Source organism: Heterodontus francisci, chromosome 2 (genome assembly GCF_036365525.1).
Source record: "Heterodontus francisci isolate sHetFra1 chromosome 2, sHetFra1.hap1, whole genome shotgun sequence".
NCBI lineage: Eukaryota > Metazoa > Chordata > Chondrichthyes > Heterodontiformes > Heterodontidae > Heterodontus > Heterodontus francisci.
Genome location: NC_090372.1, coordinates 59,425,244 through 59,442,118, shown reverse-complemented (window position 1 = coordinate 59,442,118; position 16,875 = coordinate 59,425,244). Strand labels below are relative to the sequence as shown.

The 16,875-nt window shown below is 42.7% G+C and overlaps 1 protein-coding gene across 2 annotated transcripts in view; it reads left to right on the top strand.

Moving 5' to 3' along the window:
* The window catches only part of LOC137384533 (lysophosphatidylcholine acyltransferase 1-like), a 294,731-nt gene that overhangs the window by 135,461 nt on the left and 142,395 nt on the right, over positions 1–16,875 (top strand). For both annotated transcript variants that reach the window (XM_068058678.1, XM_068058684.1), the window contains exon 2: positions 9,636–9,778. In XM_068058678.1, the coding sequence (XP_067914779.1) occupies positions 9,636–9,778 (143 nt within the window). The remainder of the gene's footprint in view (positions 1–9,635; positions 9,779–16,875) is intronic.

Genomic DNA, 16,875 nt, shown 5'->3' with positions numbered 1-16,875 from the left:
CCGGAGGATGCCAAGAGAGGCACGGAGGGAAGTTGCAGGCTTATCTAAGAGGGAGTCAAGCCTGTGAATAGGAGTACTTAAGGGTTTGGGAAGGGATTGGGATTGCGGAAGACCTGAGTGTGGAGAAGTGAAAGGAGGTATGACAATAGAAGAGAGTCTAGGAGGGATAAAGAGAAAAGAAGTTGGAGAAGGAGCAAATGTGGAAATACACTGATAGGCTCAAGTCTGGAGCAGCAGCCAAAATGTGCATGCAAATGGACTCTGAGCTCAAGTTACATAGGTCGAGTTACATAAAAATTAGGGTGCTTTTGGTCTAATGCTTTACTGTATTGTTTTTTGTTTCTTTCTCCTGATTTGATCATGTAACATCTGTTGGTTTCCCTTTACCTGTGGTGCCTAAAACACAATTTCTGACACTCTGTCTCTTCCCTCCCGTTTCTGTTTGAACTATTTTCATCTGAGCTTCTGGCTTGGGAAATAATTCAGAGGTTAGAACCGTTGAGGGAGGGCATGATTGAGGTATACAAAATTATGAGGGGCAGTAATAGATTAGATAGGAAGAAACTTTTTCCCTTAGCGGAGGGGTCAATAACCAGGGGCATAGATTTAAGGTAAGGAGCAGGAGGTTTAGAGGGGATTTGAGGAAAAATTATTTCACCCAGAGGATGGTTGGAATCTGGAACGCACTGCCTGAAGAGGTGGTAGAGGCAGGAACCTTCACAACATTTAAGAAGTATTTAGATGAGCACTTGAAATGCCAGAGCATACAAGGCTAAGGGCCAAGTGCTGGAAAATGGGATTAGAATAGGTGCTTGATGGCCAGCACAGACATGATGGGCTGAAGGGCCTGTTTCTGTGCTGTATGACTTTGACTCTATGACGAGGTCTTGTTCAATTTAGCTTCTTGTTCCTAGTACTTGTCAAACACGACCTATTGCCGACTCTTCTCTATGTTGGTCACAGCAACTGGATCCTTGAACTACCTCTCCAATATCCTTTCAAGCTAGTTTGAGAGGTCCCTCACCCTGGCAACAGGCAAGCAGCATCTTAGGTTGAACTCTTGATCATGCTTACAGAGGATGCTGTCTGATTGCTAATTATTGAATCCATTACAACTACCACATAATGCTTCTCCTCGTTCCCCACTATTTAAGAAAGGAGGGAGAAAGCAAACTGAGACAGACCTGTTAGCTTGATGTCAGTAGTATAGAAAATGTTAGAATCTATTAGAAAAGATGTGATAATTAGACACTTAGAAAATAATATGATAGGGCAGAGTCAATATGGATCTATGAAAGGGAAATCATGTTTGACAAACCTGTTGGAGTTTTGAGGATATGAGTAAACCCTAACAGAAAATCCGGAGCGGAACCCCGTAGGCGGTCATGTGTCACCTTTGGCATGTTTCCGGCAGTTCCTGCAGCCATACTGGTGCCAAACGTCGTGTCCTGCACTCCTTTGGACCCCACCAGAAAGGCCGAGAGGGGGGTTTTGACGACTGGGCAACTCTCAACCTCCATAAATTTGCCCAGGCATGCGCCATGGAGAGGTCACTCCATAATCACTGACCACCTCCAGGCGCGTATCCATTGTCTCTCGAGATAAGGAGGCCCAAAAGAAAGAAAAAAAGAATCTCTTTGCTGCCTCGCTACATCCTCCCCGCAGCTTACCTTTCCACTAAGCTTTGTATTATCATTAAGCTTAGATACATTACTCTCTGTCTCTTCATCCAAGTCATTAATATAGAGTGTAGATAGCTGAGGCCCCAGCACTGATCCTTGCAGCACCCCACTATTCACTGCCTGCTAGCTTGAAAATGCCCCCTTTATTTTATTCATGCATGGGATGTGGGCGCACTGGCCATGCCAGCATTTATTGCCCATCCCTAATTGCCCTTGAGGAGGTGGTGGTGATTTACCGCCTTGAATCGCTGCAATCCATGTGGGGTAGGTACACCCACAGTGCTGTTAGGAAGGGAGTTCCAGGATTTTGACCCAGTGACAGTGAAGAAACGGCGATATAGTTCCAAGTCAGGATGGTGTGTGACTTGGAGGGGAACTTGCAGATGGTGGTGTTCCCCTGCATTTGTTGCCCTTGTCTTTCTAGTTGGTAGAGGTTGCGGGTTTGGAAGGTGCTGTCTATGGAGCCTTGGTGTATTGCTGCAGTGCATCTTGTAGATGGGTACACACTGCTGCCACTGTGCATCAGTGGTGGAGGGAGTGAATGTTTATGGAAGGGGTGCCAATCAAGCGGGCTGCTTTGTCCTGGATGGTGTCGAGCCTCTTGAGTGTTGGAGCTGCACCCATCCAGACAAGTGGAGAGTATTCCGTTATTTATTTATGCCCACTCTCTGTGTCCTGTCTGTTAACAAGTCCTCTATCCACGCTAATATATTAGCCCCAACACCACGAGCCCTTATCTTGCCTGTTAATCTTTTATGTGGCACCTTATTGAAGAAGGAATTTTCCTCCACACAAGATCAGGGGGCAGGTTGTTCAACCTTGCCCGTCTAAGAGCGAAGTCCAAAGTATGGAAAGTCCTCATCAGGGAACTCCTCTTTGCTGACTATGCTGCTTTAACATCTTGCACTGAAGAGTGCCTGCAGAGTGTCATCGACAGGTTTGCGGCTGCCTGTAATGAATTTGGCCTAACCATCAGCCTCAAGAAAAGGAACATCATGGGGCAGGACGTCAGAAATGCTCCATCCATCAATATTGGCAACCACGCTCTGGAAGTGGTTCAAGAGTTCACCTACCTAGGCTCAACTATCACCAGTAACCTGTGTCTCGATGCAGAAATCAACAAGCGCATGGGAAAGGCTTCCACTGCTATGTCCAGACTCGCCAAGCGAGTGTGGGAAAATGGCGCACTGACACGGAACACAAAAGTCCGAGTGTATCAAGCCTGTGTCCTCAGTACCTTGCTCTATGGCAGCAAGGCCTGGACAACGTATGTCAGCGAAGAGCGACGTCTCAATTCATTCCATCTTCGCTGCCTCCGGAGAATACTTGGCATCAGGTGGCAGGACCATATCTCCAACACAGAGGTCCTCGAGGCAGTCAACATCCCCAGCTTATACACACTACTGAGTGCCTTTTGGAAATCCAGGTATACTACATCGACTGGTTCCCCTTTATCTACCCTACTAGTTACATCCTCAAAAAACTCTAATAAATTTGTTAAACAGGATCTCCCTTTAGTAAAACCATGCTGACTTGTTCTAATCATACTATGCTTTGCAAGTGTAATATTAAGACTTCTTTAATAATAATTTCCAGCATCTGCCTAACGACTGATTGATAGGCTAACTGGCCTGTAGTTCCCTGTTTTCTCTTTACCTTCTTAGTTGAAAAGCAGTCCCACCGTGAAATAATAGTATGTTGGTTTTCATCACAAGGGGATTTGAGTGCAGGAGTAAAAATGTCTTGCTGCAATTGTTTAGAGCCTTGGTGAGACCGCACCTGTAATATTGTGTACAGTTTTGGTCCCCTTATCTAAGGAAGGATATACTTGCCATAGAGTGCAAAGGAGGTTCACCAGACTAATTCCTGGGATGGCAGGATTGTCTTACGAGAAGAGATTGCAGAAACTGGGCCTGTATTCTCTAGAGTTTCAAAGAATGAGAGGTGATTTCATTGAAACTTAGAAAATTCTTACAGGGTGGATTTAGATAGGAAATTTCCCTGGCTGGTGAGTCTAGAACCAGGGGACATAGGGATAAGGGATAGGCCATTTAAGACTGAGATAAGGAGGAATTTATTTACTCTCTGATGAATTTTTGGAATTTTCTACCCCAGAGGGCTGCAGAAGCTCAATCATTGAGCGTGTTCAAGACAGAAATTGATAGATATGTGGATACTAATGACATCAAGGGATCTGGGAATAGTGCAGGAAAGTGATGTTGAGGTGGAGGATGATCAGCCATGATCTAATTGAATGTCGGAGAAGGCTTGACTGGCTGAGTGGCCTGCTCCTAAGACCTTTATGTTCTTTCCCCTCCCCGGACAACTTACTGCTGCAAGGTGCCATTTTGGCTTTGACAAGTCCTTATGTTTATCCTCACAGATAACAAGTACATTGTACCTGTTGGACAGGACCAGTTCTGCAGATCCTTGCTGTCTCTCTTACCTGGGTTCCCCTTACTCTGTACACTTTCAGACACACCAACCTTATTGAACTTATTGAATGGTGGAGCAGGCTCGAGGGGCCTAATTCGTATGTTCGTAACCTTATCTGAACCTGCACTTCTCTGTAAGGTGTGGCCAAAGTCTGGAGCAGTCTATCCAGATGCTGCTCCTCCCTTATGTGGTGGGGCGTCTCCAACTTGCACTCCAGCTCAATGACTCTGCTGGAGAGTTTCGAGACAGACATCTACTGCATATGTGTTTGTTCGGAACAGTCTCACTGTCCACAAATTTCCACGTACAGCATTCCAGTCACACAACCTGTTGTGTGCCATATTTTAGTCTAGATTATTTATATCTCCTTTTTAGTGTGTAGAAAATGAAAAAAAACTACCTTGCACTAAGTGCCAAAATGCTAGACAAAAGTGTTGAATACTTACTGCCTCAAGCTTACATGAACCACTACAAGTATTGGAAGCAAAAAGCAGCACCTTCTTCTCCTTCTGCACCAAATTCCCAACTTTTGCATCCTGCTTACGATGCACTCTGTCCAACCTTAAGACCAACTGCAGACCCAAGACATTCATCCAAAAATGCTCCAGAAGGCTAACCGTGGTTCTTGAACTGTAGAAGTGAATGCCAAAAGCAGTTTTCACTCCTTTCTAGTGAGCTTTTTGGCAGTTCCACAGCATTGCTCTCTGCAGAGGTTGCTGATGGAGTTTCTAAAGGTAAGTACATTTTACTTTTAGCATTCACTGCTAGCTTGGGGTATGTTGGAGGCACAACGGGGGTCATATCTAGTTAGCTATTCTGGTTCCATTGGCTGAAACCAAGAGTGTGTTATGTGCAAATATTTGAGCTTATCAGCTGTTTGAACACCAGTTGAGAGTGCTGGCAGGAGGCAAGTACTGCTGTTAAAGACTGAAGCACATTCAAAATTCAGATCAACATTTAGAGATGTAATTTACGGACTCTGATTATATTTGGGGGTAGAGGGGATGGGTTGGTATTATGTATTTTGGTGTATTGGCATTCTTTTGGGGCTGTATCAGCCATACTTGAACTTCAATTTTCCACTTCCTTTAATCTGTATATTGTCCAGCGACTTTTCCTCTGCATTATTGCTTTTGCGAGTGGAACAAAGAACAGTACAGCACAGGAACAGGCCATTCGGCCCTCCAAGCCTGCCTAAACTAAAACCTCCTGCACTTCCGGGGACCGTATCCCTTTATCCCCATCCTATTCATGTATTTGTCAAGATGCCTCTTAAACGTTGCTATTGTACCTGCTTCCACCACCTCCCCTGGCAGCAAGCTCCAGGCACTCACCACCCGCTGTGTAAAGAACTTGCCTCGCACATCCCCTCTAAACTTTGCCCCTTGCACCTTAAACCTATGTCCCCTAGTAACTGACTCTTCCACCCTGGGAAAAAGCTTCTGACTATCCACTCTGTCCATGCCGCTCATAACTTTGTAAACCTGTATCATGTCGCCCCTCCACCTCCGTCGTTCCAGTGAAAACAATCCTTTGTTATCTCTTGCCCAACCCCCACCTCACTTGTTTATAATCTGTGACTTTTCTAATATTTGTCAGTTCCGAAGAAGGGTCACTGACCCGAAACGTTAACTCTGCTTCTCTTTCCACAGATGCTGCCAGACCTGCTGAGTGAATCCAGCATTTCTTGTTTTTGTTTCAGTTTTCCAGCATCCGCAGTATTTTGCTTTTATTATCCGAGTTTATCCAGCCTCTCCTCATAGCTAATACCCTCCAGACAAGGCAACATCCTGGTAAACCTCCTCTGTACCCTCTCCAAAGACTCCACGTCCTTCTGGTAGTGTGGCAACCAGAATTGCACGCAATATTCTAAGTGTGGCCTAACTAAAGTTCTGTACAGCTGCAGCATGACTTGCCAATTTTTATACTCTATGCCCCAACCGATGAAGGCAAGCATGCTGAATGCCTTCTTGACTACCTTATCCACCTGCGTTGCCACTTTTAGTGACCTGTGGACCTGTACGCCCAGATCTCTCTGCCTGTCGATACTCCTAAGGGTTCTGCCATTTACTGTATACTTCCCACCTGCATTAGACCTTCCAAAATGCATTACCCTCACAAAACCCTCAACATTTAAGAAGTATTTAGATGAGCACTTGAAATGCCATAACATACAAGGCTACGGGCCAAGTGCTGGAAAATGGGATTAGAATAGATAGGTGCTCAATGGCCGGCTATGAAACAATGGGCCGAAGGGCCTGCTTCTGTGCTGTATACCTCTATGACTCTTATTTCAAAAGGCACAAGCAGGTAAATGCTGACGTCTGAAATGAAACTCGAAAAGCTGGCAAAATGGAACGAAATTAGCATCCTACGAAGAACAAAGCAGTCTGACTGGGCAGATTGTCTTACCAGCATGTTGCTCTGATCCCAAGCCCTGACCTGAAGGGATACATCTGAAACACTAACTTGTCTGTTATCCCGACAGAAGGTAATTGGCCTGCTGAGTGTTTCCCTTGCTTATTATTCATAGAATCAGAGAAAGTTTAACGCACAGAAAGAGGCCAATTGGCCCATCGTGTTTATGCCGCCGAAAAACAATCCACCCATTCTAATCCCACCTTTCAGCATTTGGTCCGTAGCCCTGCAGATTACGGCACTTGAGGTGCATATCCAGACTCCTTTTGAATGAGTTGAGGGTTTCTGCCTTAACTACCCTTTCAGGCAGTGAGTTCCAGACCCATACCACCCTCTGGGTGAAAAAACTTTTCCTCATCTCCCCTCTAATTTTTCGACCAATCATTTTAAATCTATGCCCCCTTGTCACTGACCTCTCTGCTCAAGTGAATAGGCCCTTCACCTCCACTCTATCCAGGCCCCTCAAAATGTTGTACATTTCAATCAGATCTCCCCTCCGTCTACTCTGATCCAAGGAGAACAACCCCAGCCTATCCAGTCTTTCCTCATAGCTGCATTTTTCCAGTCCTGGAAACATCCTTGTAAATCTCCTCTGTACCCTCTCGAGTGCAATTACATCCTTTCTGTAACGAAGTGACCAGAACTGCACACGTTACTTAAGTTGTGGCCTAACCAATGAGTTATACAGTTCCAGCATAACCTCCCTGCTCTTATATTCTATACCTCGGCTAATAAAAGAAAGGATGCCACATGCCTTCTTAACCACCTAATCTACCTGTCCTGCTACTTTCAGGGATCTGTGGACATAGTCATAGAGTTATACAGGACAGAAACAGGCCCTTCGGCCCATCGTGTCTGTGCCGGCCATCAAGCACCTGTCTATTCTAATCCCATTTTCCAGCATTTGGCCCATAGCCTTGTATGCTATGGCATTTCAAGTGCTTACCTAAATACTTCTTAAATGTTGTGAGGGTTCCTGCCTCTACCACCCCTTCAGGCAGTGTGTTCCAAATCCCAACCACCCTCTGGGTGAAAAGAATTTCCTCAAATCCCCTCTAAACCTCCTGCCCCTTACCTCAAGTCTATGCCCCCTGTTATTGATCCCTCCGCTAAGAGAAAAAGTTACTTCCTGTCTATCCTATCAATGCCCTTCATAATTTTGTATACCTCAATCCTCCCCTCACATTCACTCCAAGGTCCCTTACTTCCTCTACACTTCAGTATTTTCCAATTAAACTTGTATTCTTTTGCCTTGTTTGACCTCCCCAAATGTATCACCTCACACTTCTCTTGGTTGAATTCCATTTGCCACTTTTCTGCCAATCTGACTAGACCATCAATATCTTTCTGCAGCCTACAGCTACCCTGCTCGCTATCTACCACACAGCCAATCTTTGTGTTGTCTTGATCATAGAAACATAGAAAACTAGGAGCAGGTGTAGGCCATTCGGCCCTTCGAGCTCGCTGCGCCGTTCAATACAATCATGGCTGATCATCCAAACTCCATACCCTGTTTCCATAGAAAGTACCCTGTTCCCCTACATCCAAATCGTTGATATATATACCACAAAAAGCAGCGAACCCAGTACTGCGCCCTGCGGAATGCCACTGGAAACAGCCCTCCAGTTGCAAAAACACCTGTCAACAATTACCCTTTGTTTCCTGCCACTGAGCCAATTTTGTACCCACCTTGCTGCATTTCCCTGGATCCCATTGGATTTTATTTTTTAATCAGTCTGCCTTGTGGGACCTTGTCAAAAGTCTTACTAAAATCCATGTAGAGCACATCAACTGCACTACCCTCATCTATCTTCCTGGTTACTTCTTCAAAAAATTCGACTGAGCTGGTCAAACAAATCTTCCCTTAACAAATCCATGCTGACTGTCCTTGATTAGCCTGTGCCTTTCTATGTCTCTCAGAATAGATTCCAATAATTTCCCCAGTACTGAGGTTAGATCGGCCTGTAATTATTCGGTTTATCGTTGGCTCCTTTTTTTAAACGGAGGTACAACATTAGCATTTCTCCAATCCTCCAGCACCACACCTGTATCCAGTGAGGGCTAGAAAATGATGGTCAGAGCCTCCGCTATTTCCTCTCGTTTCTTTTAACAGCCTGGGCTACATTTCATCCGACACTCCAAACATTTGCTGTTTGTTGCATTTCCCATCCGAAACAAGCTATGTAGTCCTTCATCATATTTGTGCATTGCCGTAAACAAAATAATACTCGATTGCATAATAATTGCATAATTTAAAGGAATTCATTGTATGTGAAGAGCTTTGAACTATTTGAGACATAAGCTACTATATAAATGCATATCTTTCCATGCATTATTGTAGAATTAAAGCAATTTTTGTTGCTTAAGCCCAGTGACTACACTTTCAAGGTTTAGACTCAGTTGTGAGATTAGCAATTTTGTGCTTTTGATTCATATTACAGTAGCTATTTTGTGCACTACAATGATATTTCTTTTCTGCTCTTCACGTGTTCTGTTGCAAGAAAAATGATCCTCCATTGTATTGTGCTTGCTTGTAATGATTCTACAATTGCAAATTCTACATTATGATCTTTGTCAAATACCCTGCTATCATACTTGTAGTGTAACAGTCAGTGTAGAAAAACTACTACTCCATCCAGAGCAGTTTGTGAAATTTTACAAATTAGAGGTGCTGGTATATGGTCACTACAGTGTTTGCATTGCTTTAATACCACCTGCGAGTGCCTTCAAGCCAAGGGACCACCAGCTAAATAAAAACAAGAAATGCTGGAACCACTCAGCAGGTCTGGCAGCATCTGTGGGAAGAGAAGCAGAGTTAACGTTTCGGGTCAGTGACCCTTCTTTGGAACCCACGCGGTTCACAGGAAGAACTTGCAAACTCCGCACAGGCAGTACCCAAAATTGAACCCGGGTTGCTGGAGCTGTGAGGCTGCGGTGCTAACCACTGTGCCGCCCTAATGAATGTATATCTCAAAAACTTATGTTGGTTAATAAAACTTTTTAGAACTTTTAAGCATTTAATAATTACATTGAATTGATAACGCTAGTGCTCAAGATTGCATTCTTGCATTCCAACATTCTGTATTTTAAATTCTGCAGATAGCTATCATGACTGTGACTCTGTTCCCGATTCGTCTTCTGCTAGCTGCTTTCATGATGTTGCTGGCTTGGCCATTTGCATTCCTTGCTGCATGGGGGCGTACTGAAAAAGAATCCGAAAAGCAAATGAATTTGTGGAGAAAGTAAGTAAATAACATTTATATTCCCAGTCTTCCTGTTACACAATTAGCTGGTGAGACCTTGTTATCCGTACCTATTTAAAAAATAAAATCATCTAAGTTAATTGCATGCACCACAACATTCAAATAAGGAATCTGACAAAATGCTAAAATGAGTTCATAATTATTTCTGGCAAAATGAATAAGAGGAAGGATGCTTGTGTTTTGTCACAATTCTGGTATTGTTTACATTACTGTTAAATTTGCCTTGTCATCTTTCATTTCCTTTTCCATATCTAATTTGTAAAATTTAAGGTTTATTGTTGTCACAATAGATTTACTCATTTATTTAAATATTTATGGTTTTCAAGAGTATTATATAATTTTGGGGTATGTTATACATGAATGGTGTATACTTTTTCTCTCCTTTGTATGTTCTTCCTCTGCTATCCCAAGAGTATGGTGAGCAAAGTTCCAGCACACATGGGAGGCATAGGAACCACTTACTTGCGGCCATATTTTACAAATTTCTAACCTTTATTGGCACATTGCACAGCACAACTGAAATGAAGAACTTTGCAGTGTGGCTACTTGAACCAACATGTCTCCTCTGTGATTAACACCCAGCTCATGAATTTTTATCTGCTTGTCACGCCAGTGTGCTTTGTTTAAAATTTTCTTTAATCCACTGACTGGAGATCTGAATTAACATTTGTTCGAAGAAATTTAATAAAAGACAAATTTTTTACAAAATGACTTTTCTGGCAGCTTAAGATGATCACCTAATTTGCAACACTGTATCCTACATTACAAGGTATGTTAAGGAGATGAAATGTCTGCTTGTATCCCAGCAAGAAGCAAGACCGAGGAAGTTTAAGGGAACTACTTGGTCTTTTTAGCAAGAAGAAGAAATACTGCTAACTGCTGTGTCTGAATCACTGAGTGACTGTCATGTGATAAGCCCCTCCCCATCTATGGTTTTAAGCTTGTATTGCTCCAACAAAGAAGCTTTTGGATTCTGGTATATGCAGACCTAAGCAGGGGTCTCGCGCTCTCTCCATTTCAGCTTACAAGCTTCAAACTCTGCCTGTTGACAGACCACCTTTGCATACCCCGACTACAATCAGAATCCCCGTGGGAGGAAATCATCCGTATCGCTGTCTCCAAGAGACCTACCGAACCAGTTATCTACCTATTAAAACTAAAAGCCTCGGGACCACCACATTCGGCTTGAAGCCAGCCAAATCACCAAACGCCACAAACTGTATACCCCTTTTTTCTATGGATTCTAACTCAACCAATCTACTTTTCTCCCACTCTGTAGCCTATTTGTGTGTGTATAAGTCTCTAGTGTGTGTATGTGAAAGTTGGTGTGTAGTTTCTTTTTATTAGTTCAGTTTACATACAATAAGGTTAACCTCTTTCTTAACTCAAGAAAACCTGTCCGATTTGGTTCTTGTATGATCATAGAAGTAAGTAATCAAACAGCTCCTGAATTGGCCAGTACATCCACTTTAAGAAAGAATTGAACCTGTTGTCAAACAAGGAGAGGGAACTTTAACACTGCTCCATAGCTGTGAAAAGCATTAAATATTGCCATTTGGTGTTAATCATTTAGGGATTAAAAATAAGAACAAAAAGCGATGATGCTGTGATTAGGTTAAAGAACTTGACTTGATCTCTTCCAACCTATTGTAGCCTTGTTCCATTCATCATGACTCTTCTATTCAATTACAGACCCAAGAAATTCCCAAACAACTCAATTGCAACTTAGAATCATAGGTTTAAGGCACAGAAAGAGGCCACTTGGCCCTTCGTGTTTTTGCCAGCTGAAAAACGATCCACCTATTTTAATCCCACCTTCCAGCATTTGGTCCGTAGCCCTCAGTTTATGGTACTTGAGGTGCATATCCAGATTCCTTTTGAATGTGTTGAGGGCCTCTGCCTCTACTACCCTTTCAGGCAGTGAGTTCCAGATCATCACCACCCGCTGGTTGAAAAGGTTTTTCCTCATCACCCTTCCCAGCCTATCCAATGTTTCCTCATAGCTACATTTTTCCAGTCCTGGCAACATCCTGATAAATCTCCTCTGTACCCTCTCTAGTGCAATTTCATCTTTTCTGTAATGAGGTGACCAGAACTGCGCACAGTCGAGTTGTGGCCTAACCAATGAGTTATACAGTTCCAGCTGTTGTATTCTAGACATCGGCTAATATAAGAGAGGATTCTATATGCTTTCTTAACCACCTTATCGATCTGCCCTGCTACCTTCAGGGATCTGTGGACATTCACTCCAAGGTCCCTTACTTCCTCTACACTTCTCAGTATTTTCCTATTAATCGTGTATTCCTTTGCCTTGTTTGACCTCCCCAAATGCATCACCTTGCCTAATCTTTTTGTGGTGTTCACATTTTGAGAACAGCAGCTTTTTCAGTGAAAGGGATTCTTTGTGGATATCACAGTTTCTGTTGGCATTTACTTTTTGTCTCTATTTTGGATAAGGCTCAGATACAAACATGCGAAATTGAGGTGCAGGAAAACTCGAGCTAGTTCATCAAGCTCGCTCCACAATATGATGGCCAGAGCATCATGGCTAAACACGTCTTCCCTCCCCGCCACCCCATTAACTCCTCCTCTCTCAGATGGTGAGGTTTATTTACAAAAACAAAAAAAAATTTGAGTTTTTGGGGTAATTTATGGAGATACAATAGAATTTTAGTTCCCCAATAGTGGGATCCTACTCCTTTAAGCAGTTCAATCAGTTGTTTTTGCTTTGCAGTTGTAAACTTGTCTTGAATTTGCAGCAATTCAAAATTGAAGTATACAACCAAGTACCTCTATGCATATACCAGTATTCAAAGTTATGTTTGGCAATTATGATTGAGATTTCCATTTTACAATTTTTTAAAACTAGAATTCATACATTTTTGTTGTGGTGACACAGCCTGTGTTAAAATGCAAGCTTTAGGGTTAGGATTAAAATATTATGAAAGCTGACTCACTGTCTGATTTGTATTTGTTGTTCCTTTCCTGTCCAAGGTCCTTGAACATGTTGTCTTCCAAATCTGTTCCCACCTTTTCCAGCACTCCATGTTCGAACCCCTCCAATCGGGTTTCTACCCCTGCCACAGTACCGAAGCAGCTCTTATCAAAGTCACAAATGACATCCTATGTGACTGTGACAAAGGTAAACTTACCCCCCTCCTCCTTCTCGACCTGCCTGCAGCCTTTGACGCAGTTGACCACACCATCCTCCTCCAATACTTCTCCACTGTCATCTAGCCGGGTGGGACTGGAACTTGGTTCCCTTCTTATCTACTTAATTGTAGCCAGAGAATCATCTGCAGTGGCTTCTCTTCCTGCTCCTGCAGTGTTATCTCTAGTGTCCCCCAAGGATCTATCCTTGGCCCCCCTCCTATTTCTCATCTACATGCTTCCTCTTGGCGACATCATCCGAAAGCACAGCGTTAGATTTCAACTACTTCAGCACCATTTCTCTCGACTCGTCCACTATTGCTAAATTACCAGATTGTTTATCCAACATCCAGTACTGACTGAGTAGAAATTTCTTCCAATTAAATATTGGGAAGACCGAAGCCATTATTTTCAGTCCCTGCTCCAAACTCTGTTCCCTAGCTACCAACTCCACCCCTCTCGCTGGCAACAGTCTGATATTAAACCAGTCTGTTTGCTACATTGGTGTCAAGTTTGACCCCGAGGTAAGCTTCCGACCTCGGGTTCGTGTCATCACTAAGTGTGCCTATTTCCACCCCCGTAACATCACCTCATCTCAGCACGTTTGCTGCTGAAACCCTCATTCATGCCTTTGTTGTGTCATGCAGGCCCCCACCTGTCAAGAATGAGGCACATTAATTTTGCCACATGACATTAAATTTCAAATTGTTGCTCGGAAGAAGAGAAGGTCTGTGATAAGGGGTTGCCAGGCCCCTGTTTGCGTATTAGCAGACAGTGTTTGCAGACAAAGCACCATTCCCTGACGCACACAATACAGAGCCAAGACATGGTCAGACCGGTTAGTCACATGACTAACCTTCGCAGCCTGGGATTTTCTGAATTGTACAGTTTTGAACTGAGAGCCTGCAGAAAGCTCTTGGCTTCTGGATTGAAAAGACCTCTCCTGGCTGGTTCACCACAGCCTCTCCTGTCTGCTCCCATCTCTTTCTCATGGAACTCCAAAAACCGACTGAAGACACATGAATCCCAAGAGAGAAAAGTCTCCTACAGTGAACAAGGTTTAAGAAGAATGCTGGGCCCCAACGAAAAGCAAGAATCTACCTGCAATCAAGGACTCTACAGTGAGCTCTAAGACCCGTAATAAAAACTCTTCAGATATTGCCTCAGACTTTTCTACTTTTATTTTACTTCTCTTCTGTCTCTATTTGCATGTGTATATCGCGTATGCATGCTAGCATAGGCACTTCATATATATCTGTAGGCATCAACCGAATCAGAGTTTAATTAATTTAAACTTTTCTTCTTTAAATCTAAGAAAGCCTGCAAGTGTGTGCTGGTTTCTTTGCCTTTTATAATAAGTGGTGAACAAGGATTCACCAAGGGGGAGCTAAAGACCCGGTGTGTTTAAAATTAAACCCTGTTACAGTAAGACCAGGTGAAGGCTGAAAGGGAACCCTAGACCTCTTTTTCTCACCTGGTCGTAACAGTTGCTTCTAGACTTCACAATTCCAACACACTCCTGGCTAGTCTCCCACGTTCTACTTTCCATAAACTTGAAGTCATCCAAAATTTTGTTGCCCATGTCTTAATTTGCACCAAATCCCGTTCACCTATCACCCCTGTACTTGCTGACCTACATTGGCTCCCTATCAAACAACGTCTTGGTTTTAAAATTCTCCTCTTTGATTTCAAATCCTTCCATTGCCTCACCCCTCCCTATCACTTGTAATCTCTTCCAGCCCCACAACACCCCAAGATATCTGCACTTCTCTAATTCTAGCTTCTTGTACATCCCTGATTTTATTCGCAACACACATGCCTTCATTTGCCTAGCCCCCAAGCTCTGGAATACCTTCCCGACACCTCTCCACCTCGCTTCTCTCATTTAAGACACTCTTTAAAACTTAGCTCTTTGACCAAGTTAGCTGACCTAATATCTCCTTTTGTGGCTTGGTATCATACTTTGTTTTATAATGCTTCTGTGAAGTGCCTTGGGATGTTTTATTATGCTAAAGGCACTATATAAATATAAGTTGCTGATGACTTCCATGTGTAAAATATTGAAGGTTGGCACAAATACAGACTTGGAGGGAGAAATACTGTGAAGCTTTGAAATCAACACTACTCCCACATTTTTTTCTAAGCTGTACAATATCTCTTCAATCTGAAATGCTTTGTGCATGAGCTCTACATTTGTACAATTACAATCTATAAAGCATCTATCAGAATTTTCCTTAGTTATGCTATTGTTATGAGATAGGTTACAAAAATTGCATGTTGCCAGGGAGTTTTTGAGCCTGCCAGACTAGAGACTTGATTCTGCTTGGGTTTAAGGTGCATTACCTCCAGTGAAACCTACTCGGATGAGCGAATATCATAATATGTAATCATTAAGGACAGTACACTGAGCACATTGTAGTAAAATTAGTATTTCAAAATTTAGTATATGTTGTCATGCAGGCCCCCACCTGCCAAGAATGAGGCACACATTATTTCGCCACATGAATATTAAAAACTTTAAAATGTTTCTGGGAAGAAAAGAGGGCCTAACACAAGGAATTGCCAGGCCTCTTGCCAGAAGGACCTTTTTTGCTTGCTAGCAGACAGTGTTGGAACAAAGGATGCAGTCCCTGCTTCTTCAATACACGCAAGACCTAGTAAGACCAGTTTAGTCACATGACTAACTGGCTTTTAAAATTTGAACTTGGCACAGAGTGATTGAAACTCAGAATGCTGTTTGCTCCTGGACTCAAAAGATTTCTCTCCTGTCTGCTCCCATCTCTTTCTCACGGAACTGAAGACCCATAAACCCCAAGAGAACAGTTTCCTACAGTGAACAAGGTTTAAGAAGAACACTGGGCCCCAACAAAAAGCAAGACAACCTACAAAAGGACTACAGTGAGCTCTAAGCACAGTAACAAGAAACTCTTCTGATATTGCATCAAACATCTGTTCTGTTTTGTCTTCTCTTTTCTGTCTATTTGCATGTGCGTATCGTGTATACATGCTCGCGTGGGTGTGGCGTGTATCCATAGGCGTTAACCGAATTAGAGTTTTTAATAGATTTCACTTTTCTTTAAACCTAAGAAAACCTGGTTGTGCTCATTTCTTTGCCTTATAATCAGAAAGCAGTAAACAAAGATTCGCCAAGGGGGAGCTCAAAACAGTGTGTTTAAAAAAAATTAAACCCGGTTACAGTAAGACCAGGTGAAGACAGTAAAAGACCCCTAGACACCTTTTTCACCTGGTCGTAACAATGTTAAGTAATAGACATCTGGAGGTGAATTAAAGCTTGTAATTAACTTACAGTATTCAGAAAATATTTCAAAATTGCATACGAAAGCAAAATACTGCTGATTCTGGAAATCTGAAATAAAAGCAGAAAACGCTGGAAATTCTTGGGTCTGGCAACATCTGTGGATAGAGAAGCAAAGTTAATGTTTCAGGTCAATGACCTTTCATCAAAACTTTCTGTTGAAAGGTCATTAGCCCTAAATATTAACTGTTTTTCTCTCCACAGATGCTGCCAGACCTGCTGGGTATTTCCAGCATTTTCTGTTAATTAAAAATGGTTTTATTTCAAAATGTTTCATTTCCATCACTTATGTTATCTTAAAACAAGTTGAAGTTTAGCTTTATAACTTGTGCATTGTATGATGTACATTTCCTATATTGTACTGGAAATGGTTCCTTGCTTAAACTGCACTGATAGCAAGGACTTCGTGTGTAATACCTGCCCTTTTACCTCCTCTCTTCTCACCATCCAAGGCCCCAAACACTCCTCCTAGGTAAAGCAGCGATTTACTTGTACTTCCTTCAATTTAGTATACTGTATTTGGCGCTCACAATGCAGTTGCCTGTACATTGGGGAGACCAAACGCAGATTGGGTGACCACTTTGCAGAATATCTCTGCTCAGTCTGCAAG